This window comes from Hippopotamus amphibius, chromosome X, assembly GCF_030028045.1.
Source record: "Hippopotamus amphibius kiboko isolate mHipAmp2 chromosome X, mHipAmp2.hap2, whole genome shotgun sequence".
Taxonomy (NCBI): Eukaryota; Metazoa; Chordata; class Mammalia; order Artiodactyla; family Hippopotamidae; genus Hippopotamus; species Hippopotamus amphibius.
In genome coordinates, this window is record NC_080203.1 from 58,297,385 (window position 1) to 58,316,726 (window position 19,342).

The window sequence follows — 19,342 nt, forward strand, 5'->3', positions numbered from 1 at the left end:
AAATTACATACATATAACTAAATAATATCAAGATGATATTTAAAATTGAGTTTCAGACTTTTGTTCTTTTATTTGCACCTTGTATAATATTGCAATAGAGTAGATAAACTCATGTTATTTGCATATCACTTTACTGCCTTCATTGATGAAATGGAAAAATTAAATTGCCAGTGGTTGCAAGAGAAATGTTATTTTTAGAGATTTCTTAGACTATCCAGTTACATCCACATGCTTCTAAAACAGTCATATATAAGAAAGATTATTGTCAAACAAATTTGAAAGAATTCTTTCTACATTTCATCAGTAATGATAATGAAAAGGAGTGATGCACTTTGTTCTTTAAGAGCCTAGGCCTGTGTGGCCAAGGTTGACCTGGACATGCTCAAATACTTAATGTCCTGTATCCTGTAGATATGCAATGGGGCTGATATTATTTAAAATATAACTTCCATAAAAACATATGTTGGAAATGTTTTCCTGAGCAAATACTACCAAAACTGGTAATAAGTTTATAGAGGAAGAAAATTTTGTAAATAATACTCACTTTCTGAAAAATAACTAATCTTAAACTATAACCCCTCTGACTAGAATAGAGGGAGATATTGTTAGATGCAAAACACAAAAGTAAACACCAATTCCTGAGGAAAAGACTAAGGGAAAGATCCCCTCCTTAGAACTTACAATCATATTTGATTCTGTTTAGCTCATTTCATACTAACCACTATAAAATGAGAATGGATAAACTCCCAGTATCTAACCATGATTGTTACAATTCTCAGAGAATTATGTCAGCATAAATTTTAACATAAACAGCCTACGACATGTACACATTTAACATATATAATATTGTAAATAAAGCAATAACATATTTGTTCAAACACACAGAATGATGGGCTCATGAAACCCTGCTGATCTGAATAATTCGTTTGATTTTCTATTTTGATCCACAGGATTAAAAGAGAAGACCTAACTTCTTTTTAGGAATCTGTGCTATTAAATTACACTGTCCTGATTATAGTCGTACACAGCCTCCAGGGATGGAAGCCGTTTTTTTTTTTTTTTGTATTTTTTCTTTTGGCACACGGGCTTAGTTGCTCCGTGGTCATGTTGGAACTTCCTGCAGCTAGGATCGAACTCGTGACCTCTGTATTGGCAGGCGGATTCTTAACCACTGTTGCCACCTAGGAAGCCCTCCCTACTGTCCTGATTGTAAATCCCAAAAGATTACTTAATAGCTGTGTGACCTTGGCCAAATTAATTCTCTTCTCTGTACCTTATCTTAGTTATGTATATGTAAAATAACAGTGGTGTTCATGGGGTCATTGTGAGAATGAAATATACCTGCGAGTGTAAAGTCTATAAAGCACTTTCCAACATCTGAAAATGAATATCAGTTATTATTTTTCAATCTGTATTAACATATTTAAAGAAGATTAATTTCAATTCATATAGGGATGAGAGCAAAGAAAAACAAAAGGTCCAGAGACTAATGGTTGCAGTGTCCACTGAACTGCATTCCAAAGAAGGACTTGGGGTCAATAATAGATTCTGAGTACTTTTTTGGTCCTATTCACTATAATATAAATCAGGCAATTTTAGCTGAATAACATTACATATTTGAATCCTTTGTGACCAGATGATCTTATAAACCCTATGAGGCATATCTGAGAAATAGATGAAGATCTAACTATAGGGAAAATTACTAGGCTTTTGTTTTGCTGAGTGTGCTAAGAGAAGCTAGGAACAAAATTATTTTGGATTATAAACTGGTATTTTAGAGACTATGTGAAAGTAAAAATGAAAAGGAGAAATGAAAATCCTTAACTTTGGAGGGAAAGAAAAGACATTTTTAAGAGGATTTTGTAAATTTTTACTGTTTTGTTTATGACATAAAACTTTTATTAAACTCTTCACAAAATATTCTTAAAATATTTCTGTCTTGTTAATGCAATGGAAAGTGGATCTACTTTGGAGATGTGGCAAGGTGTTGAATCTATCAAAGTGGATAAAAGTTCAGAACAAAGTCTGCCTGTGTAGACATGTCTCTTCTGGGTCATACCTCAATATAACTTGTTTTGTTCAGAGTCTGTGCTCCAAGAAAGACAACATTCTTATGACATATTGAATTTCATGTGGGTATTTCTACAGGAAGAGCATGTGTTATTCATGCAATTTGACTATTTTGGTCTGTGTTATATTTTTTTATTTTAAGTGAATATATCATCTTAATTTGAGACATACATCTCTGTGTACTTAGATAATGGAATATTACCCAGAAGAGCATATTTACTCTTTGTGTTCTGTTGAAAACAAACCTCTGGGCAATGTGAAATCCATGAATATAAATTCTAGGAAGGAGGGCTTTTGGTAGATATCTAATAAATAAAACCTTAACCCACAATGAAATTTCACTTATATTTCCTATAGAAACTGTATGATATAGTTTGCAAAAATAGAGATAATTAAAGTACACAGTAACAACTATAAATATGGTAGTAGACTAATAGGAGATAAATTTATGGGGTGAGGAGAAATGTAATAATATGTTCTTTTTTCATACCTGTGTTCATTATGCTTAACTTATGCCACTTAATCTCCTATTAGTTACTTTACAACAATTACAAAACTAACAATTGGAAAAACTAAAACTACATTCCTTCAAACATATGAAGGTGTTAAGAATCTATCAGGAGAGCAGTGTACTAACAATACTGCATGTGATTCCATCAACATTTTGTGAAAGGAATTAAGTTTGAAGGGTGCTATTATATTACATAAAATAAATGATCATCAACAAATATTTGCTTTTTGAATGTTATCATAAAACTCTTGCTCTTTATTCTGCTTTCCTTAAATGATTTGTTCTCTACCCGCTATTCTGTTGTATATTTAATCATCCAATGAATTACTGCTTCAGTGACACATACTGGAAACTAAATTTTGGTTCCAGTAAAGGGTTTATAGAATTAATCTTTTTATTGGAAATAATTGATAATGCTGAGGTTAGCCTCTGGCAATCTTAGAGAGAAAAAAAACATAATTGTGAAATTTTGTGCTCCAATAAAATATTCCAAATCATCTTATGGTACTTCAGAGTGTTACTCCAGGAAATCAGTTTATTCAAGCTTTTATATTAGTCAAAAGTATTTTCCAAACTTAATCTTTATATTCTCTTATGATCATTAGCATTATATATAGTTCAAGAGCGTGAGAGAGCAAAGACACCGTGGGGACATATATGATGTCTTTTACTAAATGTTTTGGCTTTTTGACATTCACATCATTTAAGTAGCAGAGGCAGAGTATAAAGTGTTCAGAGCTTCACTTCCAAACATACTACATTTCCCTTTGGAAGCAAAATAAATTACAAGGAAAAGGCAAAAAATAAGAGTTTGAGATAGAGGATATATATATATATATATATATATATCCTCTAATCATATAAATATTACACATATATAATGCAATATATAATAAATAAAACTGAAATGAGCCAGAAGACTCCTAGGACAACTAAATTCTGTTGACAGGATTGTTTTCACCCTTAATATCTTCTCTCAACCATCATAGATGAATGAAACCCACTATCTAAAAAAATGCATGGCAAAGGAAAGTTATTATCCAGCATGAGAATAATTTTACAGAAATCTTAATATGCAAATAATAAAATTATCATCAGGATTTTCATTGTTTTAACTGGAAAAATCCAGCAAGATGTTATTACTAATTAATTAATTACATTCATGAGATATAGGTTGTGGCATTTCCCACCACTGTGTTCATATCTCCTCCTCAGGTCTACAATAGGAGACTAAATTGTGTACTCCTGCCAGGCCCATTCCAAGCACAACAACCATCAGAGTGCTCCTTGTGCAAGAATTGTAATTTTAAGGGTCCCAGCTGCTGCACTGAAATCCACTGCTGAGTTTGCACTGAGGCCATGCTTTCCATGAGCCACTCTCAGCAAAGACTATATTAAGGATGTCTTGTTCCTGGGTAATGGGGGACTCTTCTGACAGGCAAATTGGGCTCTAGCATTTCCTGTTCACTTTACTGACCTTCCTTTAGAATCCATTGCAGTCTAAGACACTTTTACTCAAGCTTCCTTTCTTCCTTCCCTCGGTCCACAAGGGAGTGAGGACTCCAGGTCATGCCTATAAGTACCTGTATCACAATCTGACAACCTTCCCAGCCTCCTGAAGGTTTCTCCCCATTTTCTTCAACAGACATTTCTTCTATTAAATTTATTACACATATATACCATTTTGGTGTCAGATTCTCAGAGCAGCTTGACTAGCACATCTAGTCCCTGATGTAGTGAGAAGGAACTTTCTCTAACATACATTTCTTTATTCTCGGGAGCACACTGAATTAAATAAATTATCTGGTACACAGGAATCTAAGGCTACTATCTCAGGCAGGCATGGCTATGAGAGTTTGTTTTTCATGCTTGATTACATTATGTGTGAGGATGACAGTTTCTAGGACACAATATACAACTGACAGTTGCCATTAATGTGTTTCTTCTGGTGTTTTCTGAGATGTTTAGATGTTTTCTGAGTGCTTATTGAATAGGTACAATAAGATGTATTTGAGTGGAGAGAGTGTTGGGCAGAGGGTTGGTAAACACGTGGAGATGTGGGAATAGTGGCACAACTGGAGAGGGCACATACCTTGCCATACGCATCTTTTCCATTTGACTGTTCCTGAGTTATATCCTTTTACAATAAACTGATGATCTAGTATGTAAAAGTTTTCTCTGAGTTCTGTGAGACACTCTGGCAAATTAATAAAACCCGAGGAGAAGGTCATGGGAACCTCTGATTTATAGCTAGTTGGTCAGAAGTACAGATAATATTCTGGACCTGCAACTGGTGTTTTAAGTCCATGGATGGGTCACAAACCTTTAATTTGTAGCTGGTTGTTCAGAAGCACAAGTAACAGCCTGGGCTTATGACTGGTATCTGAAGGGGTTGGGGAATAGTGTGCAGGACTGAGCCATTAATCTGTGGAATCTGATTCTATCTTTGGATAGACAGTATCAAAATTGAGTTAAATTTTAAGACACCTAGCTGGTATCCCCAAAATGGCTTGGTGTTTTGTGAGGGAATTATCCCCCATTGGAAATAAGGTGATCAGATCATCAAAAGAATATTAAAAGGTGTGTTTTGATTACAGTAGTCTATACATACCAAAATTTTTTCAATGATCCATATTAACCTCCAAATTCAGAAAACTATTGTGTTGTAACATCTCATTTTGGATATTTAACAAGGAGAAGGCTATGTAATAAAGTGTTAGAATAGCAATAATTAGATCACCTATGTTCTCTATTTCCATCGTTGGATCAGTGGCACAATGCAGAAGGTTTATGTACAATTTTTTTTCTTTATATAATTAAAATAATTGTTAAATTGAGCAGGAACTGGTCAGTGTAGCTAGGGCCAAAATTAGAAAAGCCACCACCAACATTAAGTCCACCAGGCTTATGGAGCTAATTTAATATGTCTATGTTTAGTTCTTATGAAGAAGAATAATTTTAAAATATCCCAAAGGTTATTAATATCATATTCATTTCTTAAAATTTCTATAATTAATGTTAAGCATCTTTCTGGAGACACTGTGAAACACTGAGTAGCTGCAATTGTCAAGGGAACTATTTTGTCTAGAATCTAGCCCCTTGAGAGGATTGAGACACTGGATTTTGTTTTGGAAACAAGTTCTTTGTATCCATATTTTCTTGTATTCTACATGTAAGCAATACCATGTGATATTTATCTTTCTCTGTCTGGCTTACTTCACTTAGTATCATAATCTCTAGGTCCATCCATGTTGCTGCAAATGGCATTATTTCATATTTTATGGCTGAGTAGTATCTACTGTATATACATATATACACCACATCATCTCTATTCATTCATCTGCAGATGGACACTTAGTTTGCTTTCATGTCTGGGCTATTGTACAGTGCTGCAATAAATATTGGGGTGCATGTATCTTTTTGAATTGCAATTTCCCTGATATATGCCCAGGAGTGATTTTTCTGGATTATATGGTAGCTCTATTTTTAGATTTGTAAGGGAGCTTCATATTGTTCTTCATAATGGCTGCACCAATGTACATTCCCACCAACTGTGTAGGAGGGTTCCTTTTTCTCTACACCCTCTTCAGCCTTTATTAATTATAGATTTTTTAATGATGGTCATTCTGAACAGTCTGAGGTGATACTTCATTGTAGTTTTGATTTGCATGTTTCTAAGAATTAATTATGTTGAACATCTTTTCATGTGTCTTTTTTCCATCTGTATGTCTTTAGAGAAATGTCTTGTTAGATACTCTGGCCATTTTTTGATCAGTTTGTTTTATATTGATATTGAGCTGCTTGAAGATTTTGTATATTTTAGAAATTAATCCCTTGTCAGTTTCATCATTCGCAAATATTTTCTCCCATTCTGTAGGTTGTGTTTTGTTTTGTTTTGTTTTGTTTACTTATGGTTTCCTTTGCCATGCAAAGCTTTTAAGTTTATTTATTTTTCATTACCCTAGGAGACAGATCCAAAAATATATTGCTGCAATTTATGTCAAAGTGTGTTCTGTCAATGTTTGTCTCTAGGAGTTTTATAGTATCTGGTCTTACTTTTAGGTCTTTAATCCATTTTGAGTTTATTTTTGTATATAGTGTAAGGGAATGTTCTACTTTCATGTTTTACATGTAGCTTTCTAGTTTTCCTGGCACCATTTATTGAAGAGACTGTCTTTTCTCCATTGTATATTCTTGCCTCCTTTTTCATAGATTAATAGACTCTGTGTGTGGGTTTATTTCAGGGAATCTATTCTGTTCCACTGATCTCTGTATCTTTTTCTGTGCCAGTACCATACTGTTTTGATCACTGTACCTTTGTAGTATAGTTTGAAGACTGGGAGAGTGACACATCCAACTTTGTTCCTTTTCTCAAGATTGCTGTGGTTATTTGTGGCCTTTTGTGCTTCCATATACATTATGCTGTTATTTATTCTAATTCTGTTTAAAATGGCAAGTATTTTGAAGGGGATTGCATGGACTCTATAGATTGCCTTAGGTTGTATGGCCATTTTTATATTAATTCTTCTATTCCAGGAGCCTGAGGTACATTTTAATTTCTTTGTATCATCTTTGGTTTCCTTCATAATAACTGTATACTCTTTAGATTATATGTTTTTCACTTGCTTGATTAAATTTATTCATAACTTTTTAATTTTTCGGGTACACTTTTTAAAGGGATTTTTTTAACTTTCACTTTCTTATAGTTAATTACTCATGTATAGAAAAGCAAAACCTTTTTATAAATTTGTATTCTGCAATTTTACCAAATTTTTCCTTCGTTCTAAAGACTTTAGTGTAGACTTCAGGGTTTTCTATATAAAATATCGTGTCATCTTCAAATAGTGATACTTATACTTCTTCCCTTCCAATTATGTTGCCTTTTATTTCATTTTATTGTTTAACTGCTGTGGCTAAGATTTTTATATAGGCTAAATAGAAGTGTTGAGAGTGGGTATCCATCCCTTTTCCTGAATTTAGAGAAAAAGCCTTTCAGCTTTTTACCATTAAGTCTAATGTTAGAACTGTTGTGATAAATGGTGTTTTATTATGTTGAATTATGTTCCCTCGATTCCCATTTTGATGAAAGCTTTTATCATGAAGCCATGTTGAATTTTGTCAAAGGCTTTTTCTGTGTCTATTGAAAAGATCATGTGATTTTAACCCTTCATTTTTTTACTGTGGTATATCACATGGGTTGATTTCCAAATACTGAATGATTCTTGACTCCCTCAAACAAATCCAACTTGATCAAGGTGTATGATCACTTTTATGTATTGTTGGATTGGATTTGCTAATATTTTGTAAAGATTTTTGCTTCTATATTCATTAACTACATTGGCCTGAACTTTTATTTGGTTTTAGTGTTTTGGGGCTTAGCATCAATCTTATGGAGACCTCACGGGATGAATTTGGGAGTATATCATTCACTTCAGTTTTTTTTTGGAATAGTTTTAGAAGCACACATATTGGCTCTTCTTTATATCTTTTATAAAATTCCCTGTGAATCTGTCTCGTCCTGGACTTCTGTTTGCTGGGAGACATTTCTTGCAAATTCAATTTCAAATATAGTGATTTGTCTGTTCAAATTCTCTATTTCTTCTTTCTTTTTTTTTATTTATAATTTTTGGGGGGTACACCAAGTTCAAACATCTGTTTTTATACACATATCACTGTATTCCCTCCCTTCCTTGACTCCCTATTCTTGGCTGGTTTTATGTTTCTAGAGATTTCTCCATTTCTTTGAGGTTGTCCAAATTTGGGGCATATGACTGTAGTACTGCCTTATGGTTGTTTTTGTGTCTCTCTTTTATTGGTAGTTATTTCTCCTCTTTGTTTTTGTTTGCTTTATTGTGTTTTTTTTTTTTTTCCATTATTTACTTTTTTTTACTTGGTCCTCTCTCTTTTCTTCCTGGTGAGATGGGCTAAATATTTAACCTTTTTTGTTTTTTTAATCTTTGCAATAGAACAGCTTTTGGTTTCATTGCTCATTTCTATTTTTTTTTGTATGTTTTATTTTAATAATGTCTTCTCTGACTTTTATTATGTCCTTCCTTCTGCTGACTTTGGATTTTGATTGTTCTTCTTCTAATTCCTTTAGGTGGTCAATTATGTTGTTTAATTGACATTTTTCCTGTTTCTTGAGGAAAGCCTGTACAGCTATAGATTTCCCTCTTAGAACTTTTTTTGTTGCATCCCATATATTTTTGAGAGTTGTGTTTCCATTTTCATTTCTCAAGGTAATTTCCAAATACCTTTTTGGTTTTCTGATGGAATCATTATTTTAGTTTACTTGCTATGTATTTGGGCTTTTCCAATTTTTCTTTCTGTAATTGATTTCTAGTTTCATACTGTTGTGCTCAGAAAAAGTGCTTGATTTACTCAGAAAATTATAAGACACTGATGAAAGAAATCAAAGATGGCACAGACAGATGGAAAGATATACCATGTTCTTGGATTGGAAGGATCAATATTATGAAAATGTCTATACTACCCAAAGCAATATACAGATTCAATGCAATCCCTATCAAATTACCAATGGTGTTTTTTTACAGAAGTAGAACAACAAATCCTCAAATTCATATGGAGACACAAAAGACCCTGAATAGCCAAAGCAATCTTGAAAAAAAAAAAAAATGGAGCTGCAGGAATCAGACTCCCTGATATCAGACTGTACTACAAAGCTACAGTAATCTACACAGTATGGTACTGGCACAAAAACAGAAATAGAGATCAATGAAACAGGGTAGAAAGCCCAGAGATAAACTATGGTCCACTAATCTGTGGCAAAGAAAGCAAGGGTATATATACACAATGGAGAAAAGATAGACTCTTCAATAAGTGGTGTTGGGAAAACTGCACAGCTACATGTAAAAGAATGAAATTAGAACACTCCTTAACACCATACACAAAAATAAACTCAAAATGGATTAAAGACTCAAATATAAGGCCAGACACTATAAAACTCTTAGAGGAGAACGTAGGCAGAACACCCTTTGGAATAAATCACAGCAAGATCTTTTTTGGCACACCTCCTATGGTAATGGAAATAAAAACAAAAATAAACAAGTGGGACCTAAGGAAACTTAAAAGCTTTTGCACAGCAAATGAAACTATAAGCAAAATGGAAAGACAACCCTCAGAATGGGAGGAAATATTTGCAAACAAATCAACAGACAAAGAATTAATCTCCAAAATATATAAACAGTTCATGCAGCTCAATTTCAAAGAAAACAACCCAATCAAAAAATGGGCAGAAGACCTAAATAAGCATTTCTCTAAAGAAGATGTACAGATGGCCAAGAGGCACATGAAAAGCTGCTCAACATCACTAATTATTAGAGAAATGAAATTCAAAACTGCAGTGAAATATCACCTCATACTAGTTAGAATGGGCATCATCCACAAATCTACAAGCAATAAATGCTGGAGAGGGTGTGGAGAAATGGGAACCCTCCTGCACTATTGGCAGGAATGTAAATTGATACAGCCACTATGGAGAACAGTATGGAGGTTCCTTGAAAAACAAAAAATAGAGTTGCCATATGACCCAGCAATCCCACTAATGGGCATGTACCCAGAGAACACCATAGTTCTAAAAGACACATGCACCCCAATGTTCATTGCAGCACTATTTACAATAGCCAGGACATGGAACCAACCTAAATATCCATCAACAGATGAATGGATAAAGAAGTGGTACATATATACAATGGAATATTACTCAGCTGTAAAAAAGAACACAATTGGGACATTTGTAGAGACATGGATGGAGCTAGGTACTGTCATACAGAGTGAAGTGAGTCAGAAAAAGAAAATCAAATATCTTATATTAATGCATACATACGGAATCTAGAAAAATGGTACAGTTCAACCAGTTTGCAGGGCAGAAACAGAGACACAGATGTAGAGAACAAGGATATGGACAGCAAGGGGGAGATGTGGGGGTGGGGTGGATGGGATGAATTGGAAGATTGGGATTTCCATATATACATTGCTAATAAGAAAAAAATATCAAATTGTACACTTTAAATATATGCAGTTTGCTGTATGTTAATTACATCTCAATAAAAGTCCTTAAAAATGCTTGATGTAATTTTATCCTCTAAATTTTTTGAGATTTGTTTTGTGTACTAGCATGTAATCTCCCCTGGAGAACATTCCATGTGCACTTGTAAATAATGTGTATTCTGCTGTTTTGGAATGCAGCATCCAGTAGATAGTATTAAATCCCAATATCTGTGGTGTCATTAAAGACCACTGGTTCCTTATTGAATTTCTGTCTGGATAATCTGTCCAGTGATGTGAGTAGGATGTTAAAGTCCCTTACTATTACTTTATTGTTGAGTTCTCCCTTTATGTCTGTTAGTTTTGGATTTATATATTTAGGTGCTCCTGTATTGGGTGCATATGTGTTAATGAATATTATATTCTCTTCTTGTATTGATCCTTTTAGCATTATATATTGCCCTTCTTTGTCTTTTATTATAAGCTTTGATTAAAATCTATTTAGTCTGATATTAGGATTGCTACTGCCACTTTCTTGTCATTTCCGTTTGCATGAAATATATTTCTCCATCATCTCACTTTCAGTCTGTGTGTGTACATTTCAGCTTTGACATGAGTCTCCTGTAAGCAGCATATAGATGGATCTTATTTATTTCCCAATTGGCCACCCTAAGTTTTTTGATTGGTGCATTTAATCTATACATATGTAAGGCAATTATTGATAGATATGTACTTGTTGCCATTTTATTACTTGTTTTCTGTTTTTTTTTTTTTTTTTTTTTTTTTTTTTTTTTTTTTTTTTTTTTTTTTTTTTTTGTAGTTCTTCTCTGTATATTTATCCTTTATGTTTCTTCTCTTGTGGTTTGGTGACTTTATTTAGTAGTATACTTGTGTTCTTTTCTTTTTAGTTTTTGCATATCTATTGTAGGTTTTTTATTTGTGGTTACCATGGGGTTTGTTTATGTTGACCTATAACTATATCTACTTGTTTTATATTTGTCATTTAATGTGAAACACATTCTGAAAGATATACAATTTTTATTCCCCTCCTCTACACTTTGTGTTTTCAATGCCATATTTTGGATCTTCATATTTAGCCCTTAGCTTTGTTTACAATTTTTTTTCTTCTAATCTTAGTAATGGCTTATTTAAGTGGTAGATTGTCAGTCTTTCTTATTGGGATTTTTATTTTCCTGTAGAGTTTTTCTTTTCCACTTAGAGAAGATTATATCATTTCTTTTAAGGTAGGTTTAGTATCTATAAATTCTTTTTTGTTTTTTTGTGCTTTTTTGTTGTTGTTGTCTTAGGAGTTCTTTATTGTTTCTTCCATTCTACATGATAATCTTGCTGGGTAGAGTAAGCTAGTTTGCAGGTTTTTCCCTTTCAGCACTTTGAATAAATCATGCTACTCCCATCTGTCCTTCAAATTTCTCCAGAGAGATCAGTTGATAGACTTATGGGGGTTCCCTCATTCCCTCATTTTTTTTCTTATTGCCTTTAAATTTCTCTTTTTTATTCATTTAACGTTTACCATTTTAATTACAGCATACAATGGTGTATATCTATTTGAGTTATTCTTGTTTAGACCCCTCTGTGTTTCCTGAACTTGGATATCTGGGAAATTTCAGCCATAACTTCCTCAAATATATTTTCAACCCCCCTTTCTCTCTCGTCTCCTTCTCAGTTCCCTATAATGTGAAAGTTGGCAGACTTAAGGTCATCTCAGATATCTCATATACTTCTTTTTCTAAATTTATATATATTTTTTGCTGTTCTGATTGGATTATTCCCATTTTTGTATCTTTCAGATCAATTCTGCATTCCTCTGTTTCACTTCTGTTCATTCCTTCCAATGTCCTTTTTTTTTTTTTTTAATTGCAGCCATTGAGTTCCTCCTTTCTTATTGGGGCTTTTTTATATTTTCTAGATCTTTATTAAAATTTTTGCTGTGTTCATCTATTCTTTTTCCCAACTTAGTTAAGATTTTTATTACCAATGCTTTGGGTTCTTGATCTGGTAAATTCTTTCTTTTTCAGGAGTTATTTTTCTGGGGTTTTCTTTTGCTCTTCAATTGAAGGAAATTCCTCTGCATTTTTGTTTTGCTTAATTTTCTCTGCCTCAATGAATTTATGTGAAACAGTTACTTATGATGTCTTAAAGTTGTGGTCTTATGTTGGAGTTTTCCTGTAGAGACTGCTTGTGCCCGATGACTTTCATGGGAGAGCTGGATTTGACATGGATGTAAAGCATATCTTTTCTCTGGATGTGCTGGCAGCTATCACCTTAGTAGGGCATGGGGCTGAAGATGGAGGTGCTAGAGCTGGAGCCATGTGTGAAGTGGGACTTCCCCTTGCTCAGTGGCTGTCATCTCTGTAACGTGGACAGTGTCTGCTCCCAAGGTGCCAGGGCAGAAGCCATAAGGGTCTGGCCCGAGTTGCATTCAGTTCCCTTTAATTTCTAATGTAAGGATGGCCTGTGTGGGCTCTTGGCTCATGTCACCTACAGGCAGAAACTCAAGCTGTCTCCAATGTGTTGCCTGTGCAAGTTCCCATAATAGTTTCCCCTGCTCTGCTCAGACACAGCTTTGAGTGCAAGTACCCTTTGTCCCTCACAGCTGGTCACTTCCCCTGCCTCCACTGCCCCCACCCTGTTGTGTAGCCACACCTCAGGGCACCAGCAGCCCATGTGGACTCTTCACATGTCGGAGATTGAGCTGTGGTGAAGCACCTGCCATCAGAGTTTTAGGGTGCTTCTAATGTGCCACTTAAGCACCAACCACTCCACCCAGTGATTGCCACTCACCCACCCAGTTACTCCTTAGGGCCAAGTCACCTCTGCATCCCATGGCTAAGTTTCCTCCTCAGTCCTGGCTGCCCCAGGTCCAGTGCCATGCTGTGACATGGAGTGAATGGGGCTGGAGCCTTCACTTGGCTCAGGCTGGGGCACGTACAGAGGCAATTCTGGGAAACCCAGCAGCTGCTGGAGCAGTCTTCCCTCCACTCTCTCCTTCCTGCCTCAGGGGCAAGCCAGTGTGTGTACTGTCCTCATGAGTGGACTCCAGGTTTCCCACAGCCATCCTATTAGTCCCAGTAGTCCTCCAACCAACCAACAGAAGTCACCTCCCCTGCAAATGCCTCTAGACTGGGGTACCGAATCTGTGACTCTCATTGCTCACTTCCCATGGTGGAGTCCACCTGTGTATTCACCCTTTTCCTCTGAATTACCTCCCAGGAGCAACCCAATTGCTTTTCTTCCCTTCTCTCCCAATTACGTGTGGATTTTTCTTACAGCCTTGGTTGTACAGGAGTCCTTTTGCCAGTTTCCAGTTACTTTTCAGTGAGAACTGTCCCACATGTAGATTTTGATGTTTGCATGGGGAGAAGTGAGCTCTACATCCTCTTACTCTACTATATTGATCAACCTCCAAGGTTGTTTTTAAATAAATTACTGCAAATTTCAATACTCTCTTACTCAACTGTTTCTACATTACATCCTAAAAAGCGAAGGAAATAAATTTAGGGTTCTTCAGATGCTCTTTGGGATAAGAAGGCAAGAACTGTAGCATTTTTGAAAGGATAATAATAATAAATGATAATGAATGATAGCACATTTCATCATATTATATAGGGACCCAGGACATTTAACAATCTGTGTTTAGAATTTTAGCATCTGAAACCTCTCTAAGATATGTATATAACCCATAAAGAGCCATCATTTGTTATACATGGATATTACCAGAAATTGCAGGTTGCAGCATTTAGAATATTTAGTAGAAAAACACTGGTCACCCATTGTTATTGTCTTTTTCGTATAAAAGAATGCATACTTAAATGTTTAAAATTTCACCAATGTCAATGAACTAGTAAGATTTAAACAAAATGAAAATGTTATTATAAATGAAAATGAGCTTTGAAAAAGTCCAAATAAGAAAGGTGTTCTAAAATGTGTTTCTCACATTTCCAATTTTTATTTCATAGAAAACATTGAGTCATTCTTTATTGGGCTTTGTAGACTATCCAGCCTGGTCTTCCATCTATACAAGTAGTAGTAAAAACTATTATGAAAGGCCACAGTTGGCCTAGTGCACTTCACTTTAAATGGTTTATGCAAATGAATTTTACCTTTCCTTTACAATTGATCTTGGCTTATTTATTTAGGAATTTTTGAAGTCTTTTTTGATTTATGTCTTAATGTGTGCCAATTCTTAAGGTTCTAAAAATAATCATCCATAAGTACTTTTTAAAAATCAAATATAATTATATGCCTTCTTAGGTGAAAGACCATATTCTTTGATCTGCTGACACTTTGCTTTTTACCTGCTCCAAAGAATGTGACCTCTTTCTAACATTCTGGAAGTGGGTAGTCAAATCCGTGCTTACTTTGCTCTTATTGTCCTTATTTTAGCATGATGAACTAAAAAAATCCAAAAAGTCTAGGGCATATTCTTAACTGTAAATGCGTAAATAATCATTTTCTTAAGAAAGAATGATGCAAGTGTCTAAGTCCTTCAAATATGATAGAATACTCATAATAACTAAAATTAATCAAATACAAGAATTGGGAAACATTTGAAAACTGAAAACAGACTAAGTGGCCTAAAGGAAATGTACTATAATGGCTTAATCTTAGTACACAAAGTATGCCTTCACTGGCTAGATAGATTAGCAGATAATTTGAATATATTTTGTGTCTTAGTCATCACTGACTAAAATAGCCAGGAGAATCCCATACCCATGTTTTCTCTTCAAAAAGATGCACTGCATATATTAGAGCACATTTAAAAAAAATATTCAAGGTATTCTAGACTTCATAGATGAGCTAAAGGAAAATCCTTGATACTGCAAGTTGTACTCTTAAGAGAGGTGAAAGAACACCAGGTTGAAGATATCCCTTAAGACTAAATTGTTTATAAATGTGCTTCTATACTAGAGAATTAAGATACACTGATGTGACATCCTTTTATAAGAATAATTTTAATATAAGATTCCTGGAGAACATACTGATGTCTTACTTCTACACCATCCTAGAGAAAGAGAGAGAGGGAGAACTGAACAGATCAACTTCATTCATACCCAATTATGCCCTATTCCTTGATAGAACCATCCCCATGGAATTTTGTTCATCTTAAATCTTTCTATGATATACCTCACTGATATCAATAGAAATCTATCTTTTCCAAGAAAATTTTCTCCATGCTACCTTCACCTGTTTATTTCTAAAATATCATGGTGTTAGAAGTTTTTTTTTCTTTTTTTTTTCTATTAGGTTTTGCATAGTTCCTAACTCAAGTAACATGGAAATAATGGTTAGGTTTAAAAAACACAGTTTCTTTAGAGAATTATTTCTATTTATCTCCACAGAGTGTGGCAGATTAAAGCTTTCAAAGCTTTACTACCAGAAAATAACAATAGAGAAGCTGCAACTGCAGAGTGGTTAAAGTCTGGAAGAATGACAGTGAGTTAACCGTTATTAAACCTATATTAAAATAATTTTAAAAAATTACACAGCAAAAACTTCAGCAATGAAATTCCTTCTTATATTTTTTCTTAATTTAACAGAAAAACTGTTTGTAGCACAACAAAACCAAATAGAAAGCAAAGAACAGTTCCCCCTACTTTCTTCCCACATAATGCAATGAAAACTACACCACCACTATAGCATACAACCTACCATTACAAAGTGCAAGATAGAAATATAAAACTTTCAGTGTCATCCTAGCATATTCCCCTCAGAACGGGTTCTACAATAATCATTTGGCAATAATCTGACTGGACTCATTCTGAGACAAGCTGTAAATGGTTAAAAAGAAGAAACTTCCTTTTCCAGACCCCAGAAGTAAAGCTACAAAATCAGATTGTTTTCCACTGAGCCAAAGAGAAGTCTGAGGTGTCCCCAAACCTCTTAGAGATAAAAATTATAAGGCAAAGTAAGAAGAGTTCAGGATTGCATAGACTGAGCTTAAAAATCGTTCCATCCAGGTAAAAATCTTTTCCTTGAATAAGAGCCTCCAATGCCTCCATATAGAGAAAATGGCTCAGATGAGGGACTATGAGAAGAAGACATATGGGAGCTTCATTGAGTGTTTAAGAGTCTTTTCCAGTAAGGACATAAATCAATAAATTTGCCCTTATTCCTTCCTAATCTCCCTGAATCCATGTTTACTTTAGAAATATAAACATACTTTAGTCTATTTCAGGAACATCAGTTTAGGAATGTGGGCTTGCTTCCTTCCTGGTAAAATTGTAATATCCACAGTAATAGCCTGTAATTTTTGTTTTTTAAGATGCTTAAATAAGATAGGGTATCTTGTATTCAAAATTGCCATTACTTAGATACCAATATAAAAAAAGTGAGGGCTAGAAGTAGAGACCAAATATGATCTATTTCACTTCAGGGCAGGAGCAGAAATTGATGCTAGAGTCGAAATTTTAGCCCCAGGTTCTTCAGATTTTAGCCCCCTAAGTGCAGTGAAGCTAAATTACAGCTTTCCAAAGGAGCATCTTTCTGTCCCTATTGAAGAGCTGCCTGTACTTTAGGCAGTGGGAAGAGCTATCACTATAGGACAACTGGATAATTTCCAAGCAGGCTTTGCCTGAAGTTTTTGTCATCCCCACCTCCACCCCTACCAATACAAACATTTTAAAAGGAAAAATGAATAAATGGATTAAAAAAGTAAAACCAAATCAAACCAAAACAACAAAAGCAATAGGATACCTGAATATGCTTTCTTTTTTTTTTTTGTTCACAAAATGTTAAAGATTGAATCCTTTTCCCCTTTTCTTTACTTTTATATGATCTTCATTGTGTGCTGTTCCTTTTGAGAAAATTTTGGTTGTGTTTTTTTTCTTTTGGGGGTTTTTTGCTTGTTTGTTTTGCACCTTTTTCCTCTGATGCAGATAATTAAGGCTAATAAAAATATTCTCTATAATCAACTATCCAACAATCAATAGCAGAAAATTACCATTTGGAATTTTTTTATCTTTGAGCATACTTTTCACTAATACCCCAAATAAGAGTTCACCCTTACCTGTAATGTGTTTATGAATTCAGTGTATTTTGGCTCTCATGCTTATCGCCCTGTGGAAATTAGCTACTCCTTAAGATTGTCAATAAACTATACAAATGAAAACAGAGTTGACAATTTTACAAAAATGCAAAATTAAAATGAGGCCAGTGCTGTGGTAGCCATCTTTTATAGAGAATTTCCTTTCCATAATTCATGCTAATAAACAAAGAAAATTACAAAAAGAGAGAGAAAGAGGGGTGACTTGGTGTCTGCAGCAACCCTAGGACAAAAAGCCTGGTTGGAAGAGGCAAAACATTCTTCTCTGAAGTCGTAGCACTGTTTCTAGTCTCAGATATATTGGCCTGATTGTCTGAAGTCTTTATATCCAGGGGCAAGCAAAACAGTTAGTGTCTTCCATCTGGAAACACTGAAATATCTGGCAGAATTGAGTCCCACTAACTAGTGATAGTTCTTATAAAACCTCTAGAAGGAAAGATGTCTCTATAAAAGTAAAACTATAAATTAGTTGGGAGAGCATAAATGGATCTACCATTGTAAACAAGGGACTGACTACCTGGGATTTTTTTTTAGAGACGTGGGAAATCATAGGTTGGGCTCTTGCTTTTTCTGTAGCTCCCGTTCGGCAGCCTTTTTTACAGCTGCATCCACCAGCAGCTGGAAGCTGCTGAAGTCCTTGTACTCCTCTGTCGCCACAGGTTCAGGAGAAGATGTAAGCAAGGGCCCACTGGTGAAAAAGTCAACCTTTTCATCTGACAAGGCTTTAGGGGTGAACTTCTGGCCTGGGACCAACTCTAGAACTGGCAGCTTCTCCTCTGCCTCCTGACTCATTGGCGGGGAGCTCAGGGGCAGGCACTGTATCTTGTCTCGACCTCTGGGCCCTGACTTGGTCTTGGGAAGTAGATGGGTGCTCTGCTGGCGGGTCACATTGGCAGCCTTGCCTTTTTGGTTGTACACAGTGATCTGGTTGGGGTCACTTCCAACCTGTTGAAGCATTTCCGGAAGAATGCGTCTGCGGGCGTTGATGAACCAGTTAGAGATCTGCATGAAAGACAAATTGGTCTGCTCTGCCAGCATTCGCTTCTCTACCTCTGAAGGGTAGGCCTTAAACCGGTGCTCATACAGCCAGTCACGGAGGATCTTCACAGACTCAGTTGGCAAGTACCCTTTCTGCTTCCTCTTGCCCTCTAGTGAGACAAGAACTTTATCTGTAGCATTGTAACTATTCGACTCAATTGAGGTGCCCTGAGCAGGGCTTTGGGTCTCTGCTGGGCTTTCTTCAGTGGCCTCCATGTTCTTGAGGCCTGTCTTCACTATCTTGGGAACCAAGGATGGCTGAGTTAAGACTAACGTAGGTCTGGGAAAGCCAGTGAAGAAGGCATGGGCAGGTCTCCAAGAGGAAGTCTCACCTTTTGCTTCCCAGGCCTTTTAACAGTGTTGCTAACAGCTTTGAGACAGTAGGCTTTGTGACATCACATCCTTTCCAGCCCTCATGCCGCCCCTCCCACCCTCTGCTACATCCTGGTTCCCCATTTCCTTTTTTTCCATAGGTCCAAATGCACTTGTTTTCACCCCATCAGTTTATATATTTCTGCAGAATTTTATTTTTCTGTTGCTGTCACCAGCTACTGCTAACTAATGAACTCAATTTCTTTTGGCTAAACCTGGTTTATGCATACTTTTTCACTTTCTTCCTTTTGGTTTTACTCTGATATTATTTTTCCTTCTTA

The 19,342-nt window shown here is 35.3% G+C and overlaps 1 protein-coding gene across 1 annotated transcript; it reads right to left on the reverse strand.

The window, feature by feature from the left end:
* Positions 1–18,197: 18,197 nt before the first annotated feature.
* LOC130841453 (homeobox protein TGIF2LX-like) lies at positions 18,198–18,905 on the reverse strand. The gene has a single exon (XM_057717613.1). It carries the CDS (start codon positions 18,903–18,905, stop codon positions 18,198–18,200), a length of 708 nt encoding a protein of 235 aa, XP_057573596.1.
* Positions 18,906–19,342: the final 437 nt, after the last annotated feature.

What these genes read in the sequence shown, in the direction of transcription:
- LOC130841453 (XM_057717613.1), bottom strand. Translation starts at nt 18,905, where the DNA reads ATGGAGGCCACTGAAGAAAGCCCAGCAGAGACCCAAAGCCCTGCTCAG.